This window comes from Patagioenas fasciata, chromosome 17 (genome assembly GCF_037038585.1).
Source record: "Patagioenas fasciata isolate bPatFas1 chromosome 17, bPatFas1.hap1, whole genome shotgun sequence".
In the NCBI taxonomy this organism is placed as follows: Eukaryota; Metazoa; Chordata; class Aves; order Columbiformes; family Columbidae; genus Patagioenas; species Patagioenas fasciata.
This window is the reverse complement of record NC_092536.1, coordinates 4,462,605-4,487,723: the sequence shown is the minus strand read 5'-3', so window position 1 is coordinate 4,487,723 and position 25,119 is coordinate 4,462,605. Positions and strand designations below refer to the sequence as shown.

Sequence of the window (25,119 nt, the reverse complement as noted above, 5' to 3'; positions counted from 1 at the left end):
GAGGGGACAGCGCGGACTGTGAGGGGACAGCGCGGACTGTGAGGGGACAGCGGGGTCTGTGAGAGGACAGCGGGGTCTGTGAGAGGACAGCGGGGTCTGTGAGGGGACAGCGCGGACTTTGAGGGGACAGCGGGGTCTGTGAGAGGACAACGGAGTCTGTGAGGGGACAGCGGGGACTATGAGGGAACAACGAGGACTGTGAGGGGACAGCGGGGTGTGTGAGGGGACAACGGGGACTGTGAGGGGACAGCGGGAGCTGTGAGGGGACAGCGGGGTCTGTGAGGGGACAGCGGGGTCTGTGGGGGGACGGCGGGGTCTGTGAGGGGACAGCGGGGACTGTGAGGGAACAACGGGGACTGTGAGGGGACAGCGGGGTCTGTGAGGGGACAGCGGGGTCTGTGAGGGGACAGGAGGCGCCAGCGCCGACCCGGCCGAACCTTTGTGGGGGTCGAGGGGAGGAAGGAGGGTGAGGGGCAGAGGAAGGGGACGCGGGGGCCGTGGCGACACCGCTTCAGTGCCTCCCACCCGCGCCCGCTCAGGCACCCTAGAACTGCGGGGACAAACCGGTGGAGCTGCCGGGGGGAAGCAGGCGAGGCCTCCCGCGAAAAGATGCCCGTGAAGGGGAGAGTTTGGCCCTGCGGTCCCTCTTCCCGGCACAGCCAGGGCTGCCTGAGGCCGAGGGCAGGAGCGAGGCCCCCCCGGCCCCGTGCGGCAGGAGCAGCTCCCGGGGCTCCACCGGTGGCACCCCGACCCGTTCGCCCTCAGCTCTGTGCCGGGAGGCCGGAGGAGCTGCTTTGCTTCTGAGCAGCCCGTTCCAGGCAAGTGACAGCCCCGTCCAGCCCTTGTGCAAGTGTCTCTGACAGGATCCCAGACCCTGAGCGTGGGGCCTGGCAGTGCAAAAACATTCAGAAAAACAGCTGCCTTGTTGAACAGAATGCTTAATAAATCCATAATACACAAATTTTTTTTCAGTGGTTATAACGTTTCTCAGCTCCCTAAAATAATCTGAATAATTTCCATGGAATTGGGCTGGTTTTAAGTAAGAGTATCTGCTCCAAATGAAAAATATCACCTGTCACATACCCAGTGTACTCCGGTCACGGTGCTGCTGGACTCCTTCATTAACTTGCATCTAGTGCACACCTTGCTGTTTGTACTAATTGTACAATCACAGATACTTTCAGAGTACATAACAGCGATCTCTGTTTAAAAAACATTGCCACTGAAAGGAACGCTTCTTAAGGACCTACATTATTATTCAAATTGATGCTGAGGATGATGTAAAGAAGGAAGCGTGTTCAACAGCACTTCACTGATCTTTCTACGGCAACTTATATCAGCCTCATTATGCTGTTTATACAAACACAGTGAGATGCCGTCCCACTGGTATTACACTACTAATTGGAACTACTGCTGTCAGAGAAGAAAAGTTTAAAGGCCAAAATGGAAACCTGGTTTTAATGCATTTCACAGCATTCCTTTCTTTATTGTGGTCCGTCGGATTTATAATTACAAATCCATTCTATCTTGTCCAAGCATTTTGTACACTACATTCGTGAATTTATTTAATATGTTTACATTGCTATTTTGCTGTCAAGTTTTACAAATAAATACCATCTTAATAAAAGTAGACTGCATTTAGCATAAACCCACCTGAAATGAACTCTAGAAAGGTTCCAGCCAAGGATGGGGTGGTCAGTACAAGATGCTGCTGTAACTACTGTTGCACTATTTACAGCCACCCCAGTGTTTGTCTGCACAGGCTTGATCCCATAGGTTTGTACTATGTGCTAAACTGGGAGCTTTTTCCAGAGATCAATTAATACAAAACTATGTGAGCTTTACTTTTTAATAAACACAATTTTTTTTGGAAGATATTTGAAGAGAGGAGCCCAGAAAGTAGGAGTAAGTAGAAAACTTTGTGGCAGCTATGATTCTGAGTCTTCATAGATCAAGGATCCATCTTTTTTTTCTGTTCTTTTTCTTCTGGTTCAGCAATAGGTAACCCAAGAATGTCAGCAGTGAATATCTCTGCTGTGATTTCTGCTGGAATTTCTTCTTCAATCAAAGCAGGTGCACCTAGAGAGCAATAACAACACAAAACACACACTAGCAATGTAAAAATGGCTTTCCAGACCAGTCAGGTTTATAAGCAGCAGTAAGTGGATGGAATGCTTTTAAAGATGTATGAAGTAATAATGAAAAGTTATTCGTTTACTTAATACTTGTTGCATTTGTGTTGCAGCCCATTGCCAACAGCGCTAACCAGGTGCTGTTCTTGGCTGCTGTGGACTGGGACATGAATTGTTCAAAAATGTGGTGCTTCCCAACAGTTCCAGTTACAATGGGCCGCACCACTTGGCCAAGACATGTGCTGTAACTTGCTGTTCTGGACCGGTGCAGACTGGGATGCAAATTGTAGACAGAGTAGTTATCAACAGCTCCCTGACAATGGGCATTGCCGTCTGGATGAAATCAATGCTGTCATTTATATGCTGTAGGATTCCTTTTTGTCTGTGGACTGTGGTGTGTAAAACTTCCACTGTGCATTTCTAATTTCAGTTGCAAGCCAACAGATAAACCAGTGGAATCTTGTCAAGTTCCAGTTATATTTCATTGTCCATTTATTTTCAGATATATCCATGCAATTGCTGCACGGATGAAGGTAAAGCTGTAGCTCTATGACTAGTTTTGCAGCCCTGTCTCAGCATTTTTGACAGTTCTTGACCTAACAGAGTAATGGGTTTACAATTTAAACTATTTTGTTTGGGAACTGAAGCGATCCTGCTTCTGTGCTGTGTGGAATGCTGAAGTTGTCTGTACCTGCGAGATCGGAGGTGTCTGGCTCAGATCCTCCTCCCCGGGGACGGTTGCCCAGCAGGGTGATCAGACACTGCGCCAGCTCGTCCTCTGTCATATGTTCTCCTGTGCACAACAAAGCAAAATCAGCCTCTTGGGTTACAGTGTCATTAGCACGAAAACAAGAAGGCACCTCAAAGAACAGTGTACAAACAAAACAGGACAGTTAGAAAGATAATTCGGCTTCTCTGAGACAGATACACTTCGCCAATTGAAACGTGATCCCAACACAGGAAAATGTTGATTCTAATGAAAATTTTCTTGCATATTGCATTTTGGGCAAAAATATATATTAAAGGGAGAAGTTCTCATACAGACAGCTCTTTGTGCTACATTGCACTTGCAGGGGCTTGAGTTTCTACTCCCACTGAAGAATTCCCAGCACACGACAGACCACAGTCCATGTCACCCCATGTCCGTGGCTGTTCCCACACAGTGGAGGAAGAGGAAGGTGCAGGAAAGTCCTGATCTTATATCCTGAAATAACGTGGAATAACCATAGCGCTTGTTCCCAGTTAGTGGTTGGCTCATGCCCTGAAGCATAAGGTTATAGATCTGTTATGAAAGTGTTCTATCTAATGTATCTATTTATGGATGTTCACACCACCCGTCTAAATAACTAACCTTTCTCATGCTGCTTGAATCCTTGGTTTCCAAGGATCTTTGTGGCAAGGAGTTTCACCAGCATTTACCAGGAAGTAAACAGCATTTTGCTTTACCTGGTTTAATGCTTAGCTGTACTAAACACTCTCTGCTTTTACAACAGGAGCAAGACAATAGAATTTTATTATTTACCTCTCTGTGGCATTAGCCATAAGTGTATTTATATATGTCTTTACAGAGTTCCCTCTAATTCACCTGAGCTAAATCACCCCCTCTTTTCAGTCTTTCCCACACGGATTCAGTCCAGAACTGACCAATTTCATCCCTTCTTTCTTGTTCTCATCTTTTTCATTTTTAATACTACTTTTCTGGAGACTGTGACTGGAAGAGAGAACAATGACTTCAATAAGAGTATACTGGAAGAAGGATACAATTTGCCAAGATCCATACTCATCATTTCACAGAAAAGATAGTTCAGGCCAGCAGACATTCCCAGAGCAGTAAAAGAAGTGCAGCTGAGACGTTAGATGTGATTATTCAATTTAAAATCTTAAGACAGGTGGCTCCACATGCCTGCCCTGGTTACCAAGCTATAGTTCCAGATTAATTTTTTGCTGCAGTGAATACGTTCTGAAATTGAAGGCAGAACTAGCAAGCATAAAGCTAATATTAGAAAAGAAATAACTCACCTGTGCACAGAAGCAGTGACAGTAAGACTCCTCTGTCAATAACTTTGTCTCCATTCTCATTATCATAACCAAGAACCTGAAACGCTCGTTGTATTTTTTTCATTGACAAGCCAAACGCAGGTCGATGATTTATATAAAGTTTGATAAAATCCTCTAAACTGATTTTTGTCACTTGTTCTCCCGTATCCACATACTTGCTGAATTTTACTTCATTTATCATTTCTTCAATCTAAAGATGAAGGTGAGACAGATCGTTACGTGTTTTCTTTTTGAAGAGCATCCACCCGGTATCCAATCTCATGACTGTGAATGTACCATAATTGTGCACATATTGGTACCACAGGTGTGACCATATCCCAGTAACGAGCCAGCGCTCAGCAGCTGAGGATGGACACGGCTAACGGTTACACACTTGTTGTGACAATAATAGGTAAAGATGGGGGTAACAGATGTAGTAATTTTGGATTTCCTGTATTATGACAGGCACTTGGGGACTTTGCAGCTGTTACCGGCACCTTTGCCACAGCTGTGTCTCCACTCCAGGGACAGTGGGCAGGCAAACCACAAACATACCACCCCATTACAAAAGTACATGTATGAGAGTCCCGATATAACCAGGCTGCACACAGTGTACCCACATGCACAATCTTTCCTCCCATCCCAGTCCGACCTATGTCTGGTGCAGTTCTGCCTCTGCCCAAGCCCAATCTGAAATTTGCTCGGACAGGCCAACATCCCGCACAGCTGGATCGCTGCTCTCTCAAGCAAACGGGCAAGCACTGGCCGTGCTGGATACCAGTGGTTTTCCTGAAGTCCGGAGCTGTGAGTCAGCCCTGCTGGCAGCTGTGCAGATGAGTGTCCAACAGGCAGGATCTGCTTGGCACCTTCATTGCACTCGTGCTCCAAGCGGCAGCCCCTCTGCAGATGCACAGGCAGCGGAGAAACGCTGGGAGAATTCCCCATGCCAACACGTACCGAGGGTGCGACTCTCCGGGAAGGGAAGCTGATGCAAGATCTCCCCGGGGAGTTCTTTGCATTCAGCCTTGGGGCTTTGTCCTTGTGTCACAAGTTTTTCCACTGAATGAAGCCCAGGGAAGAGGGAAATCTCAGCTGTAGATTTTTCCTGTAGCAAATGTCACGCCAGGCAAGAACAGTCATTTTCACTCAGCTCTGGCTGATCTGGCATTAGGTTTTCTATCAGCCCCACTGAACTACAAAAGAAAAATATCAATTCCCAACAGCTTTGCTTGTCAGCCCAAGCTGCCTTCTCTCCCTCCTGCTTTTCCTTTACTAAAACACTCCAGAGTGAGAGGAGCTTACTTTCTGTATTTTTAATCCTGCCCTGCCTGCTCGGAGAACCAGATTGTAGGTTGCCTGGTTTCACAGCACCTTAGCACTTCTGTTTCCATGCCTGGCACGCTGTTTCCATTTTGATTTGGTCATCTTTTGTTGAACACTTCTGAACCATCAGCCTCCAGGTTTGCTTAGCCTGCCTGGTGGTTTCCCAGCTCTCCAGAGAGAAATCATGACTGTTTGAGGAACTTGCTGCCAGATTCTGACCACTACTATATTGGTGCAGACCATGTTAAACGCATTGAAAGCCAGCAAATATAGTTTGGAGCCATCCAGCGTAATCTGGCCATCGGGACACTTGGTAAACATAATCATTCTCCCGCTTTGTTTTTGTTATTTTTTTTAATAACGATAATAAAAGCAACTGACCAACCTTTTCCTCTGATGGATAAAATCCCATTGCTCTCATTATGGAAGGAATTTCCTCCAAGGGAATATGTGTTGACACCTGTCTGGGCTCCAGTGAATCAATGCCGTGGCCACGCAGCTGCACATAGTAAAAATAATCTTCCAGTTCCTGTAAGGGATTCAAACAAGATACTTTAAAGTTCAGATACCAACAGGCACAGAAAATAAGGCTCCTTTTAAGATTTACTAACAGGCATATCAATGAGTTTGCTGTTAAAGGCGAGATGGACAAAAGATAAAGAAATGTCAGGCCTGTATAAATGAATCTTACACTCCAACCAGATGTTGCCACTCAGCGTTCACGGTGAGCATAGTTACCCTGAAGAATTCGCCGCCTCTGCCGCCATCCAGTAGGTTGTAGAATGGGATCAAGTTCTCTCCGCCCAGGGAAGCAGCAGCATCCAAGGCACTGGCAGAAGCAGCGAAAAGAAGGTACAGGAAGGGTTCGTGTGAGGAGAGATTTTATGTTTCCCTTTCTAGTCATTGCCTACAGACACTTTCCATAAATAAATAAAATCCCTGGGCCTCAGAATTCGGGAAATAAAAGCATCACCTTGAACCATGTACTATTTTATCATCAGCCTGCATTTCTACCGCGTATTTCATACCCAGGTTTTACATACAATAGCACAATGTGGGAATTAATTATTACTGAATGGTCTTCTTGTTTAGTGGAATGAGCACAGGGCTGGGAGCCAGGAGCTTTTCCATGGACTTGAGCTTGGTGTCTGGCATTTAGCTTTTCTGCTTCCTTATAGAGAGATTGAGGGAGATGAATTAGCTAGATCAGCATTTTGAACATGCAGAGAGGGCTGGGGCTTGGTGTTTGCAATAAACCACACAAACCCAAGCTCCCTGTTCCTTGATCTCACACATTCTTCCCCAATAACTCAGCGCAATCCATTACGCTTCCTCCTCTGCTGTAGCTGGTGACTGTCGCAGGTGCAATCTACATTAAACTGAAAGCATCTCAGTGCCACCTCTTTGTTTCCATTTCATAGGCGGTTGGAGCCAAAAGAATCCATTTGGCTTGTGCAGATGAAAAAGGAAACCAAGCCTGGTAGCGCAATCGTGGCAGAGCGTTGCCACATAATACCCTGCGCCCGGCAGCAAGGCTGCAGCTTCCACGTACACCTCAATAGTGCTGCTTCCACTGGGCTTTTTGCAAGCTTCATGCTTTTTTTCATAATTAAGTTATTTGGGTATTAAACACAGCGGAGATGCACAAGATGCCAGAAGCAGCAATAAAATGATAATTAGCTCATCAAGGGCTTCGCTCTGAAAACAAATTACATAGAAATTCAGTGTTGCCTGGACCCTGGCCAACCATTATAAAGAAGGATCATTTATATTTTATTGCCTTCCTTAAAATGTCGCTTATTCTGACCCCCGACTGCTTAAGCCACACAAAGTAGAAAAGAAAATAAATAAACCCATTGCTTTCCCAGCCAGGTTTCCTTTGTTCTGGCACATGAAGGTGAGCTGGCTCAGCCCCCTTTGGGCTTATTCTGTGTACAAGAAATGTTTTAGGCAGGACCAGCATGTGTCTTAACCACAAAGACTTTGTCCTAGGAACGTGAGGGGCAACGGTGTTTCACAGGTTCAGTGCGCTTCAAATTAATAGGAGCAAGAATAGGAACGAATACTAAAGATGAGCCAGAAACCAAGAGACGCTTTCTGTGCCAGACAGTAAGGTGACACGCAGGATAAAAACAAAATCCAGCCACAGACCAACAGAGACTATGCCAAGCTATCCATCTTTTCTAGTTCCAACATGGGCTAAGCGCCTTTTCCAGTCCAAATGTGAAGTTGCTCCAGGCCAGCCCTGCAGTTTTCAGCTCATTTGCAGCCGTCTGCTCCATTCCCACGTACACGCGTGTCTGCCAGGCATCCGCAGCCACGCTCACGACAGGAGAGCCCTCTGCCCTGTGCATGCACGGCAACGAGCGACTTCGCTTCTTGGCATGCAAAGAAATGGAAATATAAATCCTGCCTTTGCCGCGTTACCCGCCTGATGTGGAGCACGCGTCTGGCACCACTGCCCCGGGGAGCTGGCAGGAGGAAATCGCACACTTCCAGAGAAAGGCGGAAAGAACCTGGCAGGGTTTATCACCGACGCTCTGGGCCGGAGCCTGGAAATCCTCATTTGCAAACGCAGCCTTCGCTCCTCAAGCCACTCCATTTAGTGCAGTCCATTTACTCGTGTAAGCAACGCTTTATAGGATTAAGGTGGCTTGTCCTAAATACAGTCTTCAAATGCAGGGGGGATTTCCTGGCCAAGGCTGGCCTGTCCCATTTGGAAAGCAGACACTTCTGTATCAGCAGCAGCCCCGTATGCACCTCCTGTAGCCAGTGCTGCTCCTCTGGTCCCCGGAAAACCCCCCACCACACCAGCCAGGACCTCAAAAGGGCCAGAAAATCCTCCACTCATCTTCTTGCCATTTGGGTACTTTTTCCCAAACTGGAGTGTTTTATAGGTTCTATGGCCAGCACCTGCGAGTTCTACTCATTTAATCCCCTCGGTGAACCGCATGGTTACATCATGTGGAGGGGAGCAAAGCTCCAAAATTATCCACGTTCAAGAGAACCCTGCAAAGAAACGCACCCTGCGCAGCATCCTCCTGCGTTACCCCATCGATGCAGCACCACCATATACACCGGGATGAGTGCAGAAATATCTGTGAGACCTGGCTTTAACTCCTCTGAACACAAACAAAGATCTTTTAGGACAAAAGCCCCATTCTCAGTGTAAATGCTGGGGAACATTTGCTTCAGCTGTGTTGGCCAAGCAGCTGTGGAAAACCATAACAAGACCCCTTCCTCCTTCCTGCAGTACTCACTTTAGGTTGACCTCCCATTTCATAACAGTGCAGTCGTTCCCTCCCGCTGTAAAGATGTAGTGTCCATCGAAGGAGGTAGCAAGGTCAGAGACACCATCCGGGTGGCAAAGGAAAGCTGAGGACTTGTGGGGGTTGCCATCGACAGGCAAGATCTGCAAGCCCACCTGTAAGGAAAGAGGGAGCCTGGAGGGCTGGGTTCAGCTCTCAGGCAGAATCAGCCTACACATGGTTTTATCCGCAGTGAAATTCCCCCAGGGACCACCACCTCTACAAGTGGGGGCTCTTGTACAACTGGGGCAGGTGGAGCTCCATACCTTGTCTTTTGTAATGTATGCCAGATAGTGTTTCTGGGGATCCATAGTGTTTGTTGTTGGGAGGATTCGTATCTTCTCCAATGGGGAGCCGTAGGTTGGTCCCAAAAGGGTCTTTCTAAAGGCAAACAACATTTTCATCCATTCTAGGGCTCACAAAACAGTTTGCTTCTTTGAAAGGTTGCTGTGCACAAGGATGGGCAGATATGGGGGGAGGTGTGGTGGGTGCAAAGGCTTTGTATCGCTGGCTGAGAGGACAGAATAGGATGGGGTCCCTGGATAGAAGAGACCACACTGGGGCTAAGAGAGGAATTTAGTGCTCAGGGATCATTTGGTCCCTGTGCTTTGCTCATGTGGGCTCCTGTCTCTTTATCTGCTGAGTCTCAAGTCCAACGTACTGGGCAGACCAAGGCCCACCTGCAGCCACAGCCTTACTAGATGACACATTAGTGAACGGCAGAGTGGACACAAGCATGGAGCAACCTGGGAGCCCTACAGTCATCTGCATCACAGATGAGCAAACACATGCTCACGGGTGGGAATAGGGTGGACAGAGGAGAACACAGTCAGGATGGGGCTCCCAGGCAGCGGTAGGACAGAATCTCTCCTCTACCTGCACATTTTGGTTGTTGTGTTATAGAGCTTCATTTTGTAGTGGTTGTTGGCAGTGAGGATAAAGGACTCGGTGCTGAGCTGTGGGTACCAGGCCAAGCACAGGGGCACAGCAAACTGCTCTAGCCGGTCCCTGTGCAAGACTACCAGGTGGTCCTTGCTGCTGCTCTTCAGGTCATATTCAACCTGGAGGGAAGACATGGAAACACAGAAACTCGCCTGTGGTCTGCCCCGAGCCCTGTGGATTAACTGGATCCAACATCTCCTGCAGCAGTCGGGGCAGTAACTGAGTCTCAGCCCTGATCCCTGGGCAGATCTGCCCTGAGACAAAGCTGAGGAACAATTCCCTGCAATGGACCTGCTGGGGAGAGGTCAGGAGCTGCAAAACCAAAGACTGAGTCTCCCTTAATGCTCCTGTCCAGTCCCCCAGTTTAACCACAAAGCTTCGCTGCCCTTCAGACTATCGCAGACTCACCAGCTGCCGGTCCTCCCCGAGGCTCAGAAGCCTGGGCTCGTGGCTGTCTAACTGGACCCCAAAGAGGATGCTCCGGATGGGTTTGTAGTGGGAGTGCATCCCTGCGAGGTGTTCCCAGCACCTGCTCCCATTTTGCAGGACTCTCTTGTAAACAGTCACTGCGTATTTCTCATCCTGGAACAAAAACACAACCATCAACGAGCCACAATCCCATGCACACGTCCCCCTGGCCAGCAGCAGCCAGCTCTGTATGTCTTCTCCAGGCTCAGCTCGGCCCTTTCAATTTTGTGAGTCCCATCCAGAGTAAAGCACCACATCAGACAGATTTGGGCAGCACTGCAGCGGTGCTCAGCCTGGCTGCAGGGCATTGCCCGCCGGGCTCTCATGTAAACTGAGTTCACTGACTCCCTAGAAATCAAAAGGAAGATGCTTCCCACTGCTGTGCCCTGGCATCCGTGCGTGAAGCAGAGTCTTTTTCTTTGCACCTCTGTGCCAAACTGCTTCAACGCTGCCTCAACACTTCTGTGCTGGGCAAAGGGAGCAGCCCCCCGCGCCGTGCACCAGCCAGGAGGAAATCCCTGCTCCAGCCCTCTCTACAGATGGATGCAGAGCTGAGGCTTGTCACTAAAATTAGCAATGGGATACTGCCAGCAGCAGGTCTGTGGAGCGGCTGTGACTGGTGATGTTTTTACAGAGCGACTGTTCAAGCCAGGAAAAGCATTTCAGAGTCACGAAGCCCCCGGGGAGGGCCAGCCCTCCACACCGCTCGCTCTGCTGCACCCCGCAGGATGACCAGCACTTCCCAGTCCCACCGAAAGCTGCACCACAGGCTGCACACATAAATCACAGAGAGGAAAAAAACAAGCTTACAGCAGTTGCGAGGTACTCCGAATCATGAGAGAAGCTGATATGAGTCACGGGACCATGTGAGAACTTGAACTCTTTGCAGCTGGACTGAAGGGAAATGGCATCGAGGATGTGAACGCTTCCATCAGTAAAACCAGCGGCCAGAAAATAACCTGAAAAGCATGCCAGAAAACTCTCATGACACAATCGTTCCTCCTGGAAAGCTCAGTGCTTGGCACGTGAGGAAGGTCATGAGGCCAAGGTACCTTCAGGGTCGTAGCACAAGCACTGGATACCGGCCTCAGTGAACACCCTGCTAACCAGGTACTTGGTCTGCTGGTAATCCCAGACCCGCAGCAGCCCGCAGCGACTCCCCACAGCGAGGAGCGCCTGCCAGGGGTGACATGTGATGGCATTCACAGCTTGCTTTGCCTCATCCATGACTTTTTCAAAGTTTGTCGTGTCTGTTGCAACACGAAGCACGGTTGCATCAGAGGTTGAAAGGATAAAGTTCCTGTTTAGCGTGAGAGAAACAGAATTTGATGAATCAGACTAGTTGGCTCATGCCCCTCCAAGCTATATTACACATTAGTCTCTTTTTGGCAACTTAGTTGAGTGATCCCTTATATTTTGCGATATGCAATATGCAAACACTTCTTGACCTGGAAGGCAGATGGCACTTTGTATTCATGACCAGGGAAATCTCTGTGGGAGGACACTGGAGCAGATTCCATTTTCTACTTGGGTAGGCAAGCCAGAAAATGAATGACATCTGGGTGGCTTTTGCTGTTTGCAAGTCACTGGTGTGTGAGACGGACAAATGAGCAATTGATGATACTCTGAATAGTCCTTTCACACGTCTCCATGCCACCATTTCCAGTGGCTCCGTGTTGACCGCGCTGCCACGGACAAGGTCAGAGGACAGTTTCAGACCCGCCGCAGACAGAGCAGCTGCCTGTCTGCTCACTCAGCCGCGGCCACCGTAACACAGCGAAGAGGTCCTGCTGCAGAACTGGTGATGTGGAAAGCAGATGTCTGAATAATCATGCATGTTAAAGAACAGTCATCTGTATGCCTGAGATCTGAGAGCCTGGACTGAGAGTAGAGCGTCAAGAGAGGACCACAGAGCTCTGAGAGCTGCACCAACAGATGAATCACATGAAGAACACTGCTGCCTCTTTGCAAACTGGCCCGTGACAGCTATTGGGTTATGCACATCTTGCCTGGGCACCGAAGGATGCTGCACCGCTCACCTCAGCAGCGGAGGACAACAAAGCCTTAGCTGGGCTCTTCAGCCATACCTGACCCCACCAGCCTGGCGAGACGAGCAGGCTTGAGGTTTCACCTTTGACTTTCTGCCTTTTGTGCTGCCCAGAGCAGGCAGGGGCTGCAGCACTGACTTGGGAAGAGGGATGGGACAACAAGGAAAATCAAACCCTTCCCCAGGGCGCTGCTCTGGGCTGGAGAGGAATCTGTCCCATATGGCTCTTTGGAAAACACGTGTGGCTAAGGACAGACATTGCCAGGAGAGCCTTAACAGGAGTGACAGACATATGGTTTGCAGGCTGGATCAAGCCACAGAACAGCTTCATATAGCCTGCAGACTTTCTATAAATCCTCAGACACAGCTATGTCACGCAGAGGGAGGCTGGTGACCAGGCTGGGGCTGTCCCACGCTCCCGAGTCCATGTGGTGGAACCCAGCACCAGTGCCACCGCTGCCGGGGTAATCTCTGCACCAGTGTCTCTGCATCACCACTGCCCTGATTAGCTTGCCCAGCCGTGATAAAGTCTAACTGGAAATAGCCACCCACAGGAGGGGCTTAAAGGGGGATTAAGGGGCCCAGCGGGAGCTGGAGGCTCAGCATTAGCACTGCCTGGTGTGCCGGGTACGTGACAGAGGAGCTGCACATCCCAGGACCAGCAATCATCTCCGTGCCTGCGTTAACGCTTCTCTCACCAATTCTGAGCTTGATATGGTGCTACAGCACAGAAGATGTGCTGGAGCCCACCTGGGTTTTGGCAGCCACTGGGAGGTGCCTGGGAGCTGCGGGCAGAGAGGGGACACCCAGGAGACACCCCCTGCTTGTCTGGGTGGGCAGGGGGTGTAAATACCCAAAGTGAATGTCTGCGGAGAAGGGGCACAAAGGGGCACGTTCCCTCTCTGTCCTGCCCAGAAACCTGGGTACGGGGTTGAAATCTGGTCCAGCCACAGCAGGAGCCCACGAGGCAGCTTTCAGCTGACCATCTCCCCAGCTTCCGAGCTGCAGGACAGACACAGAAGACCTGGGTTTGTAACAGGGGCTCACCTGGTGACAAAGGGCTGGCTGCTGGTGATGCAGGAGGTGGAGCAAGCTGGGGAGGCACCAGGAGGGGTGTTGGAGAAGGAGATGGACCGAATGGGACCCACTTTGCCGTGGTGGTAGCAGGTGAGGACCTGCAGCTGCCCGTTGTAGAATTTAACCCGACCTTTCACATCACCTGTTACTATGCAGCTGCAAGGAAGGAAAAGCTTTTAATCCACACACTGAGGGAGAACTCCCAAATCTTTATCGGGTGTTATCCTTGGGCAGCAGCAAATCTCTTCCCCTTCTGCCTATTCTCTACACAAGTGCATGAGAAGAGCCTCGTACAGATGTGCAGGGGGAAGGTCCAGGGCTGTGCAGAAACCACCAGGCTCTGCAGTGACCTGCGGTGTCCCCTGCCCTGTCCCCAAGGCTGTCAAGGCGTTCGGTGGCTGTCTGCTCCCTCTGCCGGTAAAGGCCAGGAGCCTGAGCAAGACTTGTCCACGCTCCTCCGTGGCCACGGGCAACCCCACGTCCGAGCTACCCTGGCAGAGCTGGGATCACATTGCCAGGAGCTTTCAACCTTTTCTTTCTTTTTCTCAGGCAAAGTTGTTGCTCTGGTGTTTTTTAGCAATATCTCATAAATCAGCAGCACTTTCCTGCCTGAATTTGCCTGGTCCTTGCACACTGCCAAGTGACTTAAAACTGCAACACCTGGCCGTGGTTCATCAATATCAGCTCTGAGACTGAAATGTCTAAGGACTGTACCTATGGCTACCGAAAGCTGCCGTCCTGTTACCTCTCAAACACAGTGAGCACGGTAAGACTGTCCTTCTGCAGGGGCACCAGTTTGGTGGCTTTCCTGCTGTGTGGCTTGGCCTGTGGTTCCCTGGAGGGGCTGTAGGGATCAGCCGCGTCCCACACCGCCAGCTTCCCCGCTGAGGTGCCCGTCAGAGCTTGCGAGTTGTTAAAATGAAAAGCCGACTGGCTGAAGTGTCCCACCACGGTGCCGAAGGTCTGCAGAGAGAGCGGCGAGACCGTGGGTTTGTCCTGCCAGGCCTCTGTGTCCCATGGCAGGACCATCAGAGACAAGAGCCCCAGGAGAGGATGCAGTGGGGCATCTCTGGGGTAGAGAGCCCCACTTGAGCTCAGCTCAGGCAATCCTGGCTTGTCCCTTCAGGAGACAGGCTGGGGACACAGCTGCTGGTTTTGCTTCAGGGGATGGGAAGGGACAGTGCTGCTGCCAGGAGGAAAGTCAAACCCATGAGGGTGACATTCTGTGGTCCCCCCCTTGCTCACCTCACTGTTCAGGAGTGGTGCGCTGTACTGCAACCCGGCATCACCCTGGGGAAAGAGGAGCAAACATCCAGGACAAGCATTTCAGAGCCGTGCTCTGCAGTGCCAGCGTGTCCCCTCCCCATCACCTGGGCACTGGCCCCGTGCCATGGTGACCCAAGCAGGGTTCCTGGGGCAGAAAGGCTCTGAGACTTCCCAGGGAGTGCAAAACACCCTCCTCGCACCAGCTCCTCTCCCAAGAGCTGATGACCAGCACACTGCCTCGCTGGTGTGCAGCCCCCGAGCTGCCTCCCCACCCTCTGGGAGCATGTCTGGCACCAGAACGACTTCCCATGACCCTACTTACCCACAGGTAAAATATCACCTGGGTTTTGCTATTGCTGACAAACTCATGGGGATTTTGAGGGTTAAAAATCATAAAATCCTGAAATTAGAAGGTGAGAGTTGCATTAATGCCAAGCTGAGCAATGCTTTCTGCTTATTCTTTCATCTGTTTTTATCCCAAACCCACTTCACAACCTGCACTGAACCGACAACAGAGACCAAATTCCCTGTGAAAGACCAGAACTATTCTCTCTCCTCTGAGTGGGGACAAACCAGCAGGACCAAGGGCTTTTCCTGCCATGAGACTTGGTCGGTGCCAGGGCTGGGTGGGGAACATCCCACCATGGTCCCTCTGCATCCCACGGCTGGTGGCAGCAGAGGAGCATCAGTAACAGCCCTGAGATGCTTCACTGCATTGGGGTGCAGTGGGGATGAGGCGGGATCCTGCCTCACATCTCCCCCAGCATCCACCAGCAGCCCCAGACTGGATGGGGACATGGGGGTGTCAGGTGAGGACAGGGCTACCCAGTCATGTTCCTCTGCATCCCTCATCTGTCGTCACTCACCTGATACCCAAACTCAGGCCTCAGCTCTGTGCTGCACATGGGTTTCTCTGTGGGCAAAGTCCACTTCCAAACACAGACTCTCTGGCAGAGAAGGGAAAACCAAAAGACATGTGTGGCTTCCTGGTATCCTGGAGAGGCCAGGTGAACCCCATTCCTTACAACTGCAGGAAGGAGCAGGATAAACCCAGCATGCCCTGACAGCGGAGAGCTTCATTTCAGGAAATAATGCTAGAAATCACATCAGTGAAAGTGTGTCAGAATCAGAAGCTTTTGATCCCAACTTAAGATCCACTTTCTCAACACCAGAACATTCATTTTAATGAAATCCAGGTCTTTCTTCCTAGCAAAACCAAGCCATCACTCCACAAACCTGCTCCACCTCTCTTCTGCTCTCCCCATCCAAATTCCCCCATCCCCTTGGTTGCACTGGGATAAACTTCCACTGATCCATCCCACAAAGCTATGGAAGAGGAGATATTTACCTGCGCAGTGCCACCACTAATGGTTGCCAAATACTTCGCGTCCTGGGAAATAGCGATAGCACTGACCCCCTCCCCGGGATGACTTTCAAAGATGGTCCGCACCGGAATCCTACGAAACAAAGTCCTTCTGGGAACTCAGGGGACCCTGGTGATTGCTTGGCAAAAATCTGTGGCAGGAGCAGCCAGCACCACAGCTGATGCTCCGTGTCCTCTCCATTCCTTCCCCCCAAGTAAACAGCTCTGGGAAACCACCCACCAGTGATCTTTCAAGAAAATACTACAGCTTGGAAACATGATGTACTTAGTTTGGGGGAGCTTGGCCCCATTGCAGTGTCCCATGGGTGTGGTTGATATGAAGATGATGAAGCCCTTGGTTCAGTTTTGGCTCCTTTGTTGCTTTACCCTGACCCTACATTTCTCCTATTTCACTCAGCTGAGACCGGGCTCAATCCTGAGTGATTTATGGGACATAGGAGGTTTCCAAAGAGGAGATTCATAGGAGCTTACCCAGAGAAGGAGTCCCACACGATGATCAGAGCATCTGGCCCTCGGTCGGCAGTTGCAACCCAGTGCCTGTCTTCACTCACACACAGGCAAGAAATGGCATTTGTGTGGCCCTGGGGAGAGAGAAGTAGCAAAGTACTGCGGCGGTGCTGGACCTGGTGATTATTTAAAGCATTGAGGAGGAGGGAGGCGAGGGGCTGTGTGCCAGACCTGCAGGTGGTACTGCCTGTTCCCCAGGACGTCATGGATGACCGCGGTGTGGGAGGAGACGTACAGGATCACCCGGTCCTCCCCGTCCATCAGGCTGTGCACGGCCAGGCTGCTGTTGTAGCCCAGCACCCAGGACAGGCTCTGCGGGAAGAGGCAGAGCGATAGTCCCTGACTCTTAGCGACCAGGACAGAAAAAAAAGCCACAAAATGCCCCTGGTGTGATGGGAGAGAGCTGGGCAGGAGCACCAGGTGCTGTGCAGAGCATCACGGTGGCACCGTGCCCGTTGGTACTCACAAGGGGGTGAAGTTTGTTCTGCTTGTCCTCCTGGAAGAGCATCCCCGGCGTGGCCACCCACACCAAGCTGGCAGAGCCATCGCGCCCATGGTCATCCCTGCTCCACTGCTGCACTCCCTGCTCCTCACAGCCAGGGCTGGGCAGGTAGATGGGGATCCTCAGCCCCGAGGGAGGCCACAGGGGACTCAGCAGCGTATCTGCTCCAGCACCCTCTGCTGTTCCTTCCTTCTCCCTGGCAGCAGCGAGGAGGTCCTTGGAAAGGGAGAGAGGTTTTGGTGTGTGCTGGCTCATGGGCTGGTCCACAGCTGGTGGGAATGCACCCAGCACATCTTAGATCCAACCTACACAGCTTTCAGGGCAGGCTCCAATATCAGGATACTCCCCTGCTCCTGAACTGCCTATGGATTTGTAGCAGGGAAAAGGTCCCCATCAGTCACTTATTCTCTTTCTGCATATCTAGTCCTGTACTCTGTGCCCCTGTTGCCAGCACTTCTCACCGTGCTGCCTGGCGAGCAGACAAAGTGAGGGTAAAAATCCCACCACACCTTCCTGAGCCCCTCATCAACCTGTAAATAAATGTATTATATTGAACAGCCCTGGAGAACCAGAGCTCACAGCAGCCCCTGGACACATTTGGTACTGGTTTGAGCGCTTTAATTTTGTCCTTGGGACCCACATCAGCCCCCACAGGGCTACTTGATTTTCTATAGCAATCTCCCATGCAAGATAAAGACCTCGTTTGGACATAATTTGTTTGTGAGGGAGGTAAGATGATAACATTCTGTTCAGCACGGATATGAGGCCGGGTTCCCTCCTGCTCACGTAACTCTCCAGCAGCTCAAATGCTCAGTAAATATTGATGGCTGGGCTGAGACTACACAGAGATGCTGCATCTGCCGAGCCCCGCTGGCAGGATCCCCAGGGACATCTCAGGAGAAACCACATCCAGGAGATCCCCCCCATCCTGGAGTGGGGGTCTCTGCTCCCACCAGGACCTGCCCACGGACCCGTGTCAGGCAGGGCTCGCCGAGGTGCTGCCCTCACCTCCTCAAGCAGCATGTCCATCTGAGCTGTATGTCCGTCCTCGGACGTATCCGTGGGCTCGCTGCTCACTTTCGGTCTTCCCTCAGTTGTCAGCTCTGGTACAACTTCACTTGACTCATCCATCCTCACCTTCACTCTCTTGTCAGGGAGCTGGGGCATGGAGATCACCAAATCAGAGTAGTCTGGGTTGGAAGGGACCTTGAAATGTCATCTAGTCCAGCCCCCCTACAATGAGCAGGGACATCTTCACCCAGACCCGATGCTCTGAAATACTCCCGCCTGCCCCTGCCCTGGGGTTTGACTGCACAGTGACCTGGACTTTGGCACAGCAGGAGGGAAAGGTACCTGTGAAGCTGGGAAACAGGTCCTAGAGCCCCTTTTCAGCTCCAGTAACACTCAAGCAATCCCAGCACAGCCCCAGTTATTCCCTCCCCACCTGCCTGCACACCTCGCCAGGCACAGACATTTCCCTTTCGATGGGGTTTTGTCACTGTCCCCATGAGCAGTAGGGCTACTCCTGGGCAGCAGCTGATTCATCTCCAGCTTCAGGGGTCTGGATTCGAGCCAACAACAAAACTCTGTACACAGAAGCTTTCACGGGAGCGGGAAGGAGCCACCGGGAAAACCCTCCCTCTGGTCCCGGCAGGCAGGACGGCTGCTCGGGGACAGCCGTGTCCCCACAGGTCTCACTGGGGTCACCGCAGAGCTGTTCCCAAGTCCCCTCCAGCCCTCGGTGCCCTCCCAACTGTCCTGTCCTCCCGTTACCGCGAGGGTCCCCCAGGGACCCCGCCGCTCACCGTCACACCAGTCCTGCTCCTGTTTGCATCCGGCTGTTGTTCCCAGGCAACGGCTGCGCCAACGGCTGCAACAGCCCGGAAAGTGCCAGGGGAAAGAGGGGGGTGTATGGGGACAGGAGGGGAGACCCTCCTCAGCCCCTCAGCCCCACCAGCTGCCATGGGAGAGGCAGCGCTGGCCCCCTGCCCAAAGCAGGAGTCTGGTGGCTCTGAGGGATGTTGAGCCCCTCACCCTGCTCAAGCCCAAATCCTGCTGGCGGTGGTGACAAAGCCCCTCCCGGCATCACCAGAGACCTTTGGGACTGAACCCTCACCCTGCCCAGGGAACGGGATGAGGGCTCTTTACCGGATGATCCCCCAACAGGGGGTTGTGAGCAGCTTCTGCCCCCCTGGCAGCCCTGAGCAGGACAAGCAGAGTGACAGCGAGGAAAATCAGCCTTTCACCACAGCCGGTCCCCACACTGTCCCCAGCTCTGCCAGGGCGCCACTTGCACAGGGGACCCGCTCCCAGCAATCTCTCCAAATCACCGCAGATAATCAGCTCTAAGCACTCCCAACTGTTGACTTCAGCCTCGCTGTTAAGCTCAAATAATAACAATTTCTAAATCTAATTTGTTTTTCCTACCGCCCAGCAAGAGCCTCGTACCCTGCTGGGAGAGGAGGGAAGTTCTGTTATCAGCTCACGTTATCTCCTGGAGCTGAAGAGGCTGCGAAACGCGGCTGCTCTCAACTCCTGGTCTGTGGCACAACCCGCTCCTTCGAATGGGGGCAGTTTTGTGGCCTCAGGAGCAGGGATTTGGTCCCTCAGCCCCATCTCTGTAGGTGCAGATGAGCAGGAATGAACCAGCTGAGGGGGCTGGACTGAGCCCCAGCCTAATTTCAGGAGCGGTACAGAAAGCTGGGAGGCACAAATGCAAAGATCGGGAAGGATGCGTCCCATGAGATTTTCTTCTCCCGGACCGGTATCTAGTTGCATATTCACCTGCAGGTCGGTTAAAAGCCAGCCCGCAGCTGGAATACCCAGACACGGTCCAGGTACCCACGGCCCAGGCCTCCCCTTGACAGTCTGACATTTCAGCTACCAATCGATACCAAATTCATCCATATACTTACACCTACATTCAATTCTATAGGGACAGATGAGGGCAGCTTGCAGACAGACACGCATTTAGAAACTGCAGCAGCACCTACAAATACGAAAATCCTTTTTGTAAAAAATTGAAACAAACCAAAACACAACAGGGCTCCCAAACCTGGTATTACACAATGTGCATTTAAAATGTTTTACACGAGTCTTCTGGCACTGTGGTCCCACTCAGAAACCCGTTGCTCCTACAGAACAACCCCATGGGGGGTACTTACCTTGTAACTACAGACAGGGACAAGGTGCTGCCTCCCCGTGGGATTTCACAGCAGATTTAGGAGCTGCAATGGCCTGTGTGGGTCACAGTGGGGGTGGTCGGCAGCACAGGTTTAACCTGAGACCTGCTCTGGTAAACAGAGTCAGGATGCGCATGGACAGAAGGGCTCCAAACACCACCCATGCTCAGCCACCCATCAAGAAAAGAGATTAAGCAACACAGCACCACATTTCAGCCTTTTAAACATTTCTCGAAAGAACGAAACAGGAACAGCAAGGGCAGAGCAGGGTGAGGCTGTGCTGGATGGGAGTTATCTGGATAATCTCATCCGAGGACGCTGCCCCCGTAGCACTGCGAAGCTGCAGGACTCACCACTCAAGGAGCTTTGCTTTGAAACTTCACCATTTCAGTGGGATTTGCTCTGTTGGACTGTACGCTGAAACACAAACGCTTGAAATACCAAAAGAGGAAACCTACTTAATGTAACACAGAGCCCCGGGTGAGTGATCTAGAAGTCTGGGGTTTAGCCCATCTTTTCAGTCTAGTTCAGTTCTGGTTAATAACAGTTATAACAAAATTGTTCATGTGACGTTACTTATGCCACAACCTGTTTATGAAGCGCTAATGAAAGACTCGAACCTTCCCTGGGCTTCGGCTCTGGAAAGCCAGGGGATCATGATGGTGTCTGTGCAGATCGTGTCTAACCCACCCAACTCAGCCCACAGTTATTGCCCAAAATAACGACTTCTACAAGAATGGAGAGAGGCCTTACTCAGTTTTATTGATTCAGAAGCATATTTTGAAGTTCAACAGGAAACAAGCTTACAACAAACCAGTCATGCCAGAAATCCCCTTGAATAGCTGATACACCCAAAACCAACTACCAGAAATAAACAAAACCAAATCAAAAATAAAAAGCCACCAAGGCACGAGCACTTTTATCATAACCATATAAAACACTAAAATTAAAGCAAAGTAAAATTAATGAGATAAGGAATAGGGATGATAAATTAAAATAATTAGTTGTTTCAAAAATTCTTTCATCACATTTAGTGATTTCAAAAGTTGTGGCAACACAGGGAAGATAAAGTATCAAACTTGCATATTTCTTGACTGTGATCTACTATTATAGACACAAAATAGCGCTCCGGGACTTTTTAGCATTTATTACAAGATGCTCAGTGAGGAATTGCAGGGGAAAAAATAAAATAAAAGGAAAAAGGAATGTCCTGTTGTCATCAAGAGCATCAAGACCATTTCATGCTCTTTGGAGCCTGAATCAAATGACGTTTGTGTCTCTACAGCCCTATTCCAAACTGAGAGAAGGTGTAAGAGGTGAGAAGACATCTTGCAAGCAACCCTTGAGAAACCCGTGCATTTCCGAATTGCAGGCAGGCCCCGCTCTACCAGAACCTGCTCAGACCCTGCGAGTCAGGCACTCGGAGCTCACAGCCTCCAAACATTTGTTTCAGCAAAAACATGTAGGGAAGTTTCCAAACCAGATCAGAGTCCAGAAAGCAGGCACAAACTTCAGCTTTATTGCTTTCCACACAATGGTCATCTCTGCAAGGGAATGATATTGCAGCTGAAAAAGAAGAGGGTAGAAGGAAACATTAAAGTCTCAGTTCTCAAACAGGTGCAAAAGATATGACGTGGCTTCAATAAGACCCACCACAACCCTCCTCCTTTTGTTTCCTCTACCAAACGAATACCACAGAGACCTTACCCCTGTGCTCATGTGTGACACAACTCGCCTCCCCATGTCGCTGTGCAAAACCATCAGCCTCCAGCTCTCAGCTGGTACCCGCCAGCGACACCCAGAGCGGGCAGCAACACACACCGAGAGCAAAGCCCAGAGCTGGCCCGGCTGCAGGAGACGTGCTCCGAGCTGGGAAAAGCCTCATCTGCTCCAGCGAGCAAAACAGCAGCTTACCCCAGGAGACCCTTCCCGGCCCAGCGCTTCGGAGTCAGCCCCACGTGCACCTTCCTGCCACTGCGGATCACAGTCACACTCAGAGGTCTCTGAAAGGGAGTGAAAAATAGATATATATATCAAGAATTAAAGATGACAACTTCCCAAGGTGTGGCAGCTTCTCTGGCCAGACCACAAGAGCGGCACAGCAACGCAGCCGGCTGCAGGGAGCTCCCAGGGGAGACAGACGGCATGATCCTCACAGCAAAGAGCACATACCGCTCTGCTCCCTTCTATCCAGCAGCAATTAGCTCAATGCTGTGAGAGAACAAGGCTCCAACAGCACAGACTAAATCTGACGCTGTTTCTGACATGGAGATTATAAACCTGTGGCTAAGAGACAGGCAAGAGAACGCAGTTACTCAGAAAGCAGCTCACCCCTTCGCTATGCTGCACCACTGTGGCGATGTTCTGAAGGTTCTGGAAGTTGTTGATGTTGACAGAACCAAACTCCACAATTTCATCATCAACCTGAAGTCCCTGGACAGATATAGAAAAGAGATGAGCATCTGCCTTCTCCAAAGACAGGTAACATCACAGGAGCATCGCCCTGCACCCTGAAGGTGCGCTGACACTCTTCTTCTCACTGCTCATGCAACTGGACTGCTCTACACCTTCTCCATGTCCTTAGAAAGAAGTAAGTACTCATTCCTCTGTCCTGCTTTATGGGAAGAGAAGTACGGACGCTCGAATGGTCAGTGAGGCCTCGCAGGAGCTGTTTGGTACGACGATACAGCTGAGAGCACTCATTCCCATACAGCGAGTGGTCTATTCACAGGACATCCCAGTGTGACAAAAAGAAATAAAAGGGGGTGGGGGGGACACTAATCAAACCCCCAACTTACTAACAAGCAGAGAAAGCCACCTGCTGTGTTTTCTCTCTAGGTCCAGAAGCAGCTTTGTCATGGGCTGTCAGACCCCCCAACTTACCGAGATACTGGCAGGAGATCCCGGCGTCACCGCGTTCACCCTGGCAAAGGCCTGCGGCTGGCTCTGGCTCCTGGCCTCGGCCAGCGCCTCCGCCTCATCCCTGGCGCGTTTCTCCTTCTCCCGGGCATGTAGCTGGTGAAGAGCTTCCTCCACCTGCTTCATCAGAGCCTTGTGGTCATTCTGCAGACCTGGGGGTGACACCATTAGCACACGGAGCAGAAGCGAGTTACACCTCTGGGTTCTTTCTCAGCACGCACTCTGCAGCTGGGCAGAAAATGGTGTTTGGGGTGTCTCAGATGCCAGCCGTGGATTGTAATAGCCTTCCGCTGCTGTGTCTGCTGGGTCCTGGTGCCAGCCCTGCTCACACAGCCCAGCAGATGCTTTTCAGCAGGAGTTACAAACAGAGAAAACCACGCTACAAATGTCAGCAAACACGCAAGGACACAGCGCTCGGAGGCCCACGATCACCCAGAAATCACTGAGCAGCCAAAGTCTTTTATCTATCAAGTCACACACTCATGTACCTAGAGCAGGAGCCACCCCCAAAGATGGGGCACAGGGCAAGGCTGGGAAGAAATTAACACCAAGCTATTTTTTACCCAAAGCTTATTCTACGAAAACACTTCACTGTATTTCACAAATCCCAAAGGGCTCCACGGCAGAAGCACAATTCCAATGTCGCTGCAACAACGCGCAGACAAAAGCGTTTTCCTGACTAAGCCGATCCCCATCAGCCACAAACAGAGCAAAATAACTGAAAACCCAACTCAGCGCAATCCTGGCTTTCCTTTTTCTAAGAACTGCGATAAACAGGCAGAACGATACGTTGCTTGAGATACTTAAACAGCTGTAGTTGCTAACAGGGTGTTTATTGCCGCAGCACAAGCCGGTTTCCAGCACACCCGGGGCTGCCGGGGCATTCCCCGCACGTCCCCGGCCCCCCCCGCCCCAGCACTCACAGATGATGTTGTGCCGGGCGGTTCGCACTTCGTAGATGTCGATGTCGCCCCGGGGAAAATCCTCCGCGTCCACCAGCGGCTCCGTCATCCCGACGCCCTTTTGCTGCACGGGAAGAGGCGGCCGTGGGGCTGCGAACCGGCGCCGCGGGTCGGCCCCGCGCCCCGCCGGCCCCGCAACCCCCCGCACTGACCCCCAGCAGCTCGTAGTAGGCCTTGATCTGCGCCTCGATCTCGTCCTTGCGCTTCACCAACTGCTGCACGTCGCTGACGGTGACCGGGCGGCTCCCGCCGGGATCCGCCATGGCTGACACGGGCCGCGCCGCCGGCTGCGGGAAAAGGCGTCACTGGCGGCGGGGCGGGGCCCGCGGCGGAAGCACCGCCCACGAGGGGAGGGGTCCGTGTGGTTTTGGGGCGGGGTCTGTGCTTGGGGGCGGGGTCTGTGTCTCGGGGCGGGGTCAGCGCCGCTGGTGTTGCTGTCACGGGAGGCGGGGCCAGCACGGCGGGGGCGGGGTCAGAGCCGCGGGCCTTGCTGCCGCGGGAGGCGGGGTCAGCAGCGCGGGGGCGGGGTCATCACCGCGGAGGCGGGGCCAGAAGCGCGGGGGCGGAGCCAGCGGGATAGCGCTGCCAGCGCGGGGTGGGTGTCGCGGGGTGACACGGGTGTGATGGTGCCAGGGAGCGGTACCGTGGTGACGGTGCCACAGGGTGACACAGCAGTGGCAGTGCCAAGAGGTGACACAGCAGTGGCAATGACATGGGGTGATGCAGCTGTGACAGTGATGCGGTGACACAGTGGTGTCCCGTGTGCCCACTGTCCACCCCTCTCCAGCCTGTGCCCCAGTTGGGCGTGTGGCCCCAGGGGACACAACCCCACCACCACAGCTCTGACACCCACCCAAGCACCCCATGCTCCGCACCCTCCCCCCCTACCCTGGCATCCCCCTTCCCAGCCATGGGGTGTTTGTGCACTGGTGGTCCCCATGGCGGGGCAGCCCCTTGTCCCCTCCTGCTGCTCCCACATTTTGTGTCCCCTGCAGCGCTGGGTCACCGGAGCTGAAGGTGGCACCGTGTGGCCCCAGGCACAGACACCGCACACCCAGCGGCG

At 51.8% G+C, this 25,119-nt stretch overlaps 2 protein-coding genes across 3 annotated transcripts; both read right to left on the bottom strand.

Annotated features, from left to right (window-relative positions):
* Positions 1-1,452: 1,452 nt before the first annotated feature.
* On the bottom strand, positions 1,453-18,845 carry CFAP251 (cilia and flagella associated protein 251). 2 transcript variants are annotated; one of them, XM_071816048.1, is made up of 22 exons: positions 18,799-18,845; positions 18,002-18,151; positions 16,958-17,209; positions 16,663-16,803; positions 16,456-16,565; positions 15,949-16,057; positions 15,467-15,547; positions 14,923-15,000; positions 14,580-14,624; positions 14,080-14,297; positions 13,305-13,490; positions 11,263-11,510; positions 11,021-11,169; positions 10,151-10,324; positions 9,677-9,861; positions 9,067-9,181; positions 8,753-8,916; positions 6,231-6,321; positions 5,878-6,021; positions 4,152-4,380; positions 2,824-2,925; positions 1,453-2,079 (listed from the first exon to the last, which is right to left on the bottom strand). In XM_071816048.1, the coding sequence occupies exons 2-22, from the start codon at positions 18,122-18,124 to the stop codon at positions 1,952-1,954; spliced, it is 3,072 nt and encodes a 1,023-aa protein (XP_071672149.1). In that variant the 5' UTR covers positions 18,125-18,151; positions 18,799-18,845; the 3' UTR covers positions 1,453-1,951. The 2 variants fall into 2 exon arrangements, with proteins under 2 accessions (XP_071672149.1, XP_065707873.2); XM_065851801.2 differs by lacking the exon at positions 18,799-18,845 and having other exon boundaries at positions 18,002-18,211.
* A 2,069-nt stretch (positions 18,846-20,914) lies between these two features.
* Positions 20,915-24,377, bottom strand: PSMD9 (proteasome 26S subunit, non-ATPase 9). Its single transcript, XM_065851941.2, has 6 exons — positions 24,209-24,377; positions 24,018-24,120; positions 23,059-23,246; positions 22,507-22,608; positions 22,090-22,178; positions 20,915-21,741 (listed from the first exon to the last, which is right to left on the bottom strand). The coding sequence occupies exons 1-6, from the start codon at positions 24,317-24,319 to the stop codon at positions 21,714-21,716; spliced, it is 621 nt and encodes a 206-aa protein (XP_065708013.1). The 5' UTR covers positions 24,320-24,377; the 3' UTR covers positions 20,915-21,713.
* Between the last annotated feature and the right edge of the window lie 742 nt (positions 24,378-25,119).

Coding starts and splice junctions, on each gene's coding strand:
- CFAP251 (XM_065851801.2), bottom strand. CDS start 18,160: ATGCCCCAGCTCCCTGACAAGAGAGTGAAGGTGAGGATGGATGAGTCA. Junction 14,298..14,579: donor CACCACTCCTGAACAGTGAG/GTGAGCAAGGGG, acceptor CTCTCTCTGCAG/ACCTTCGGCACCGTGGTGGG. Junction 10,325..11,020: donor CGGAGTACCTCGCAACTGCT/GTAAGCTTGTTT, acceptor TTTTTGTTCCAG/GATGAGAAATACGCAGTGAC.
- PSMD9 (XM_065851941.2), bottom strand. CDS start 24,319: ATGGCGGATCCCGGCGGGAGCCGCCCGGTCACCGTCAGCGACGTGCAG. Junction 24,121..24,208: donor CCTACTACGAGCTGCTGGGG/GTCAGTGCGGGG, acceptor CTTCCCGTGCAG/CAAAAGGGCGTCGGGATGAC. Junction 23,247..24,017: donor CGCCCGGCACAACATCATCT/GTGAGTGCTGGG, acceptor TGTCACCCCCAG/GTCTGCAGAATGACCACAAG.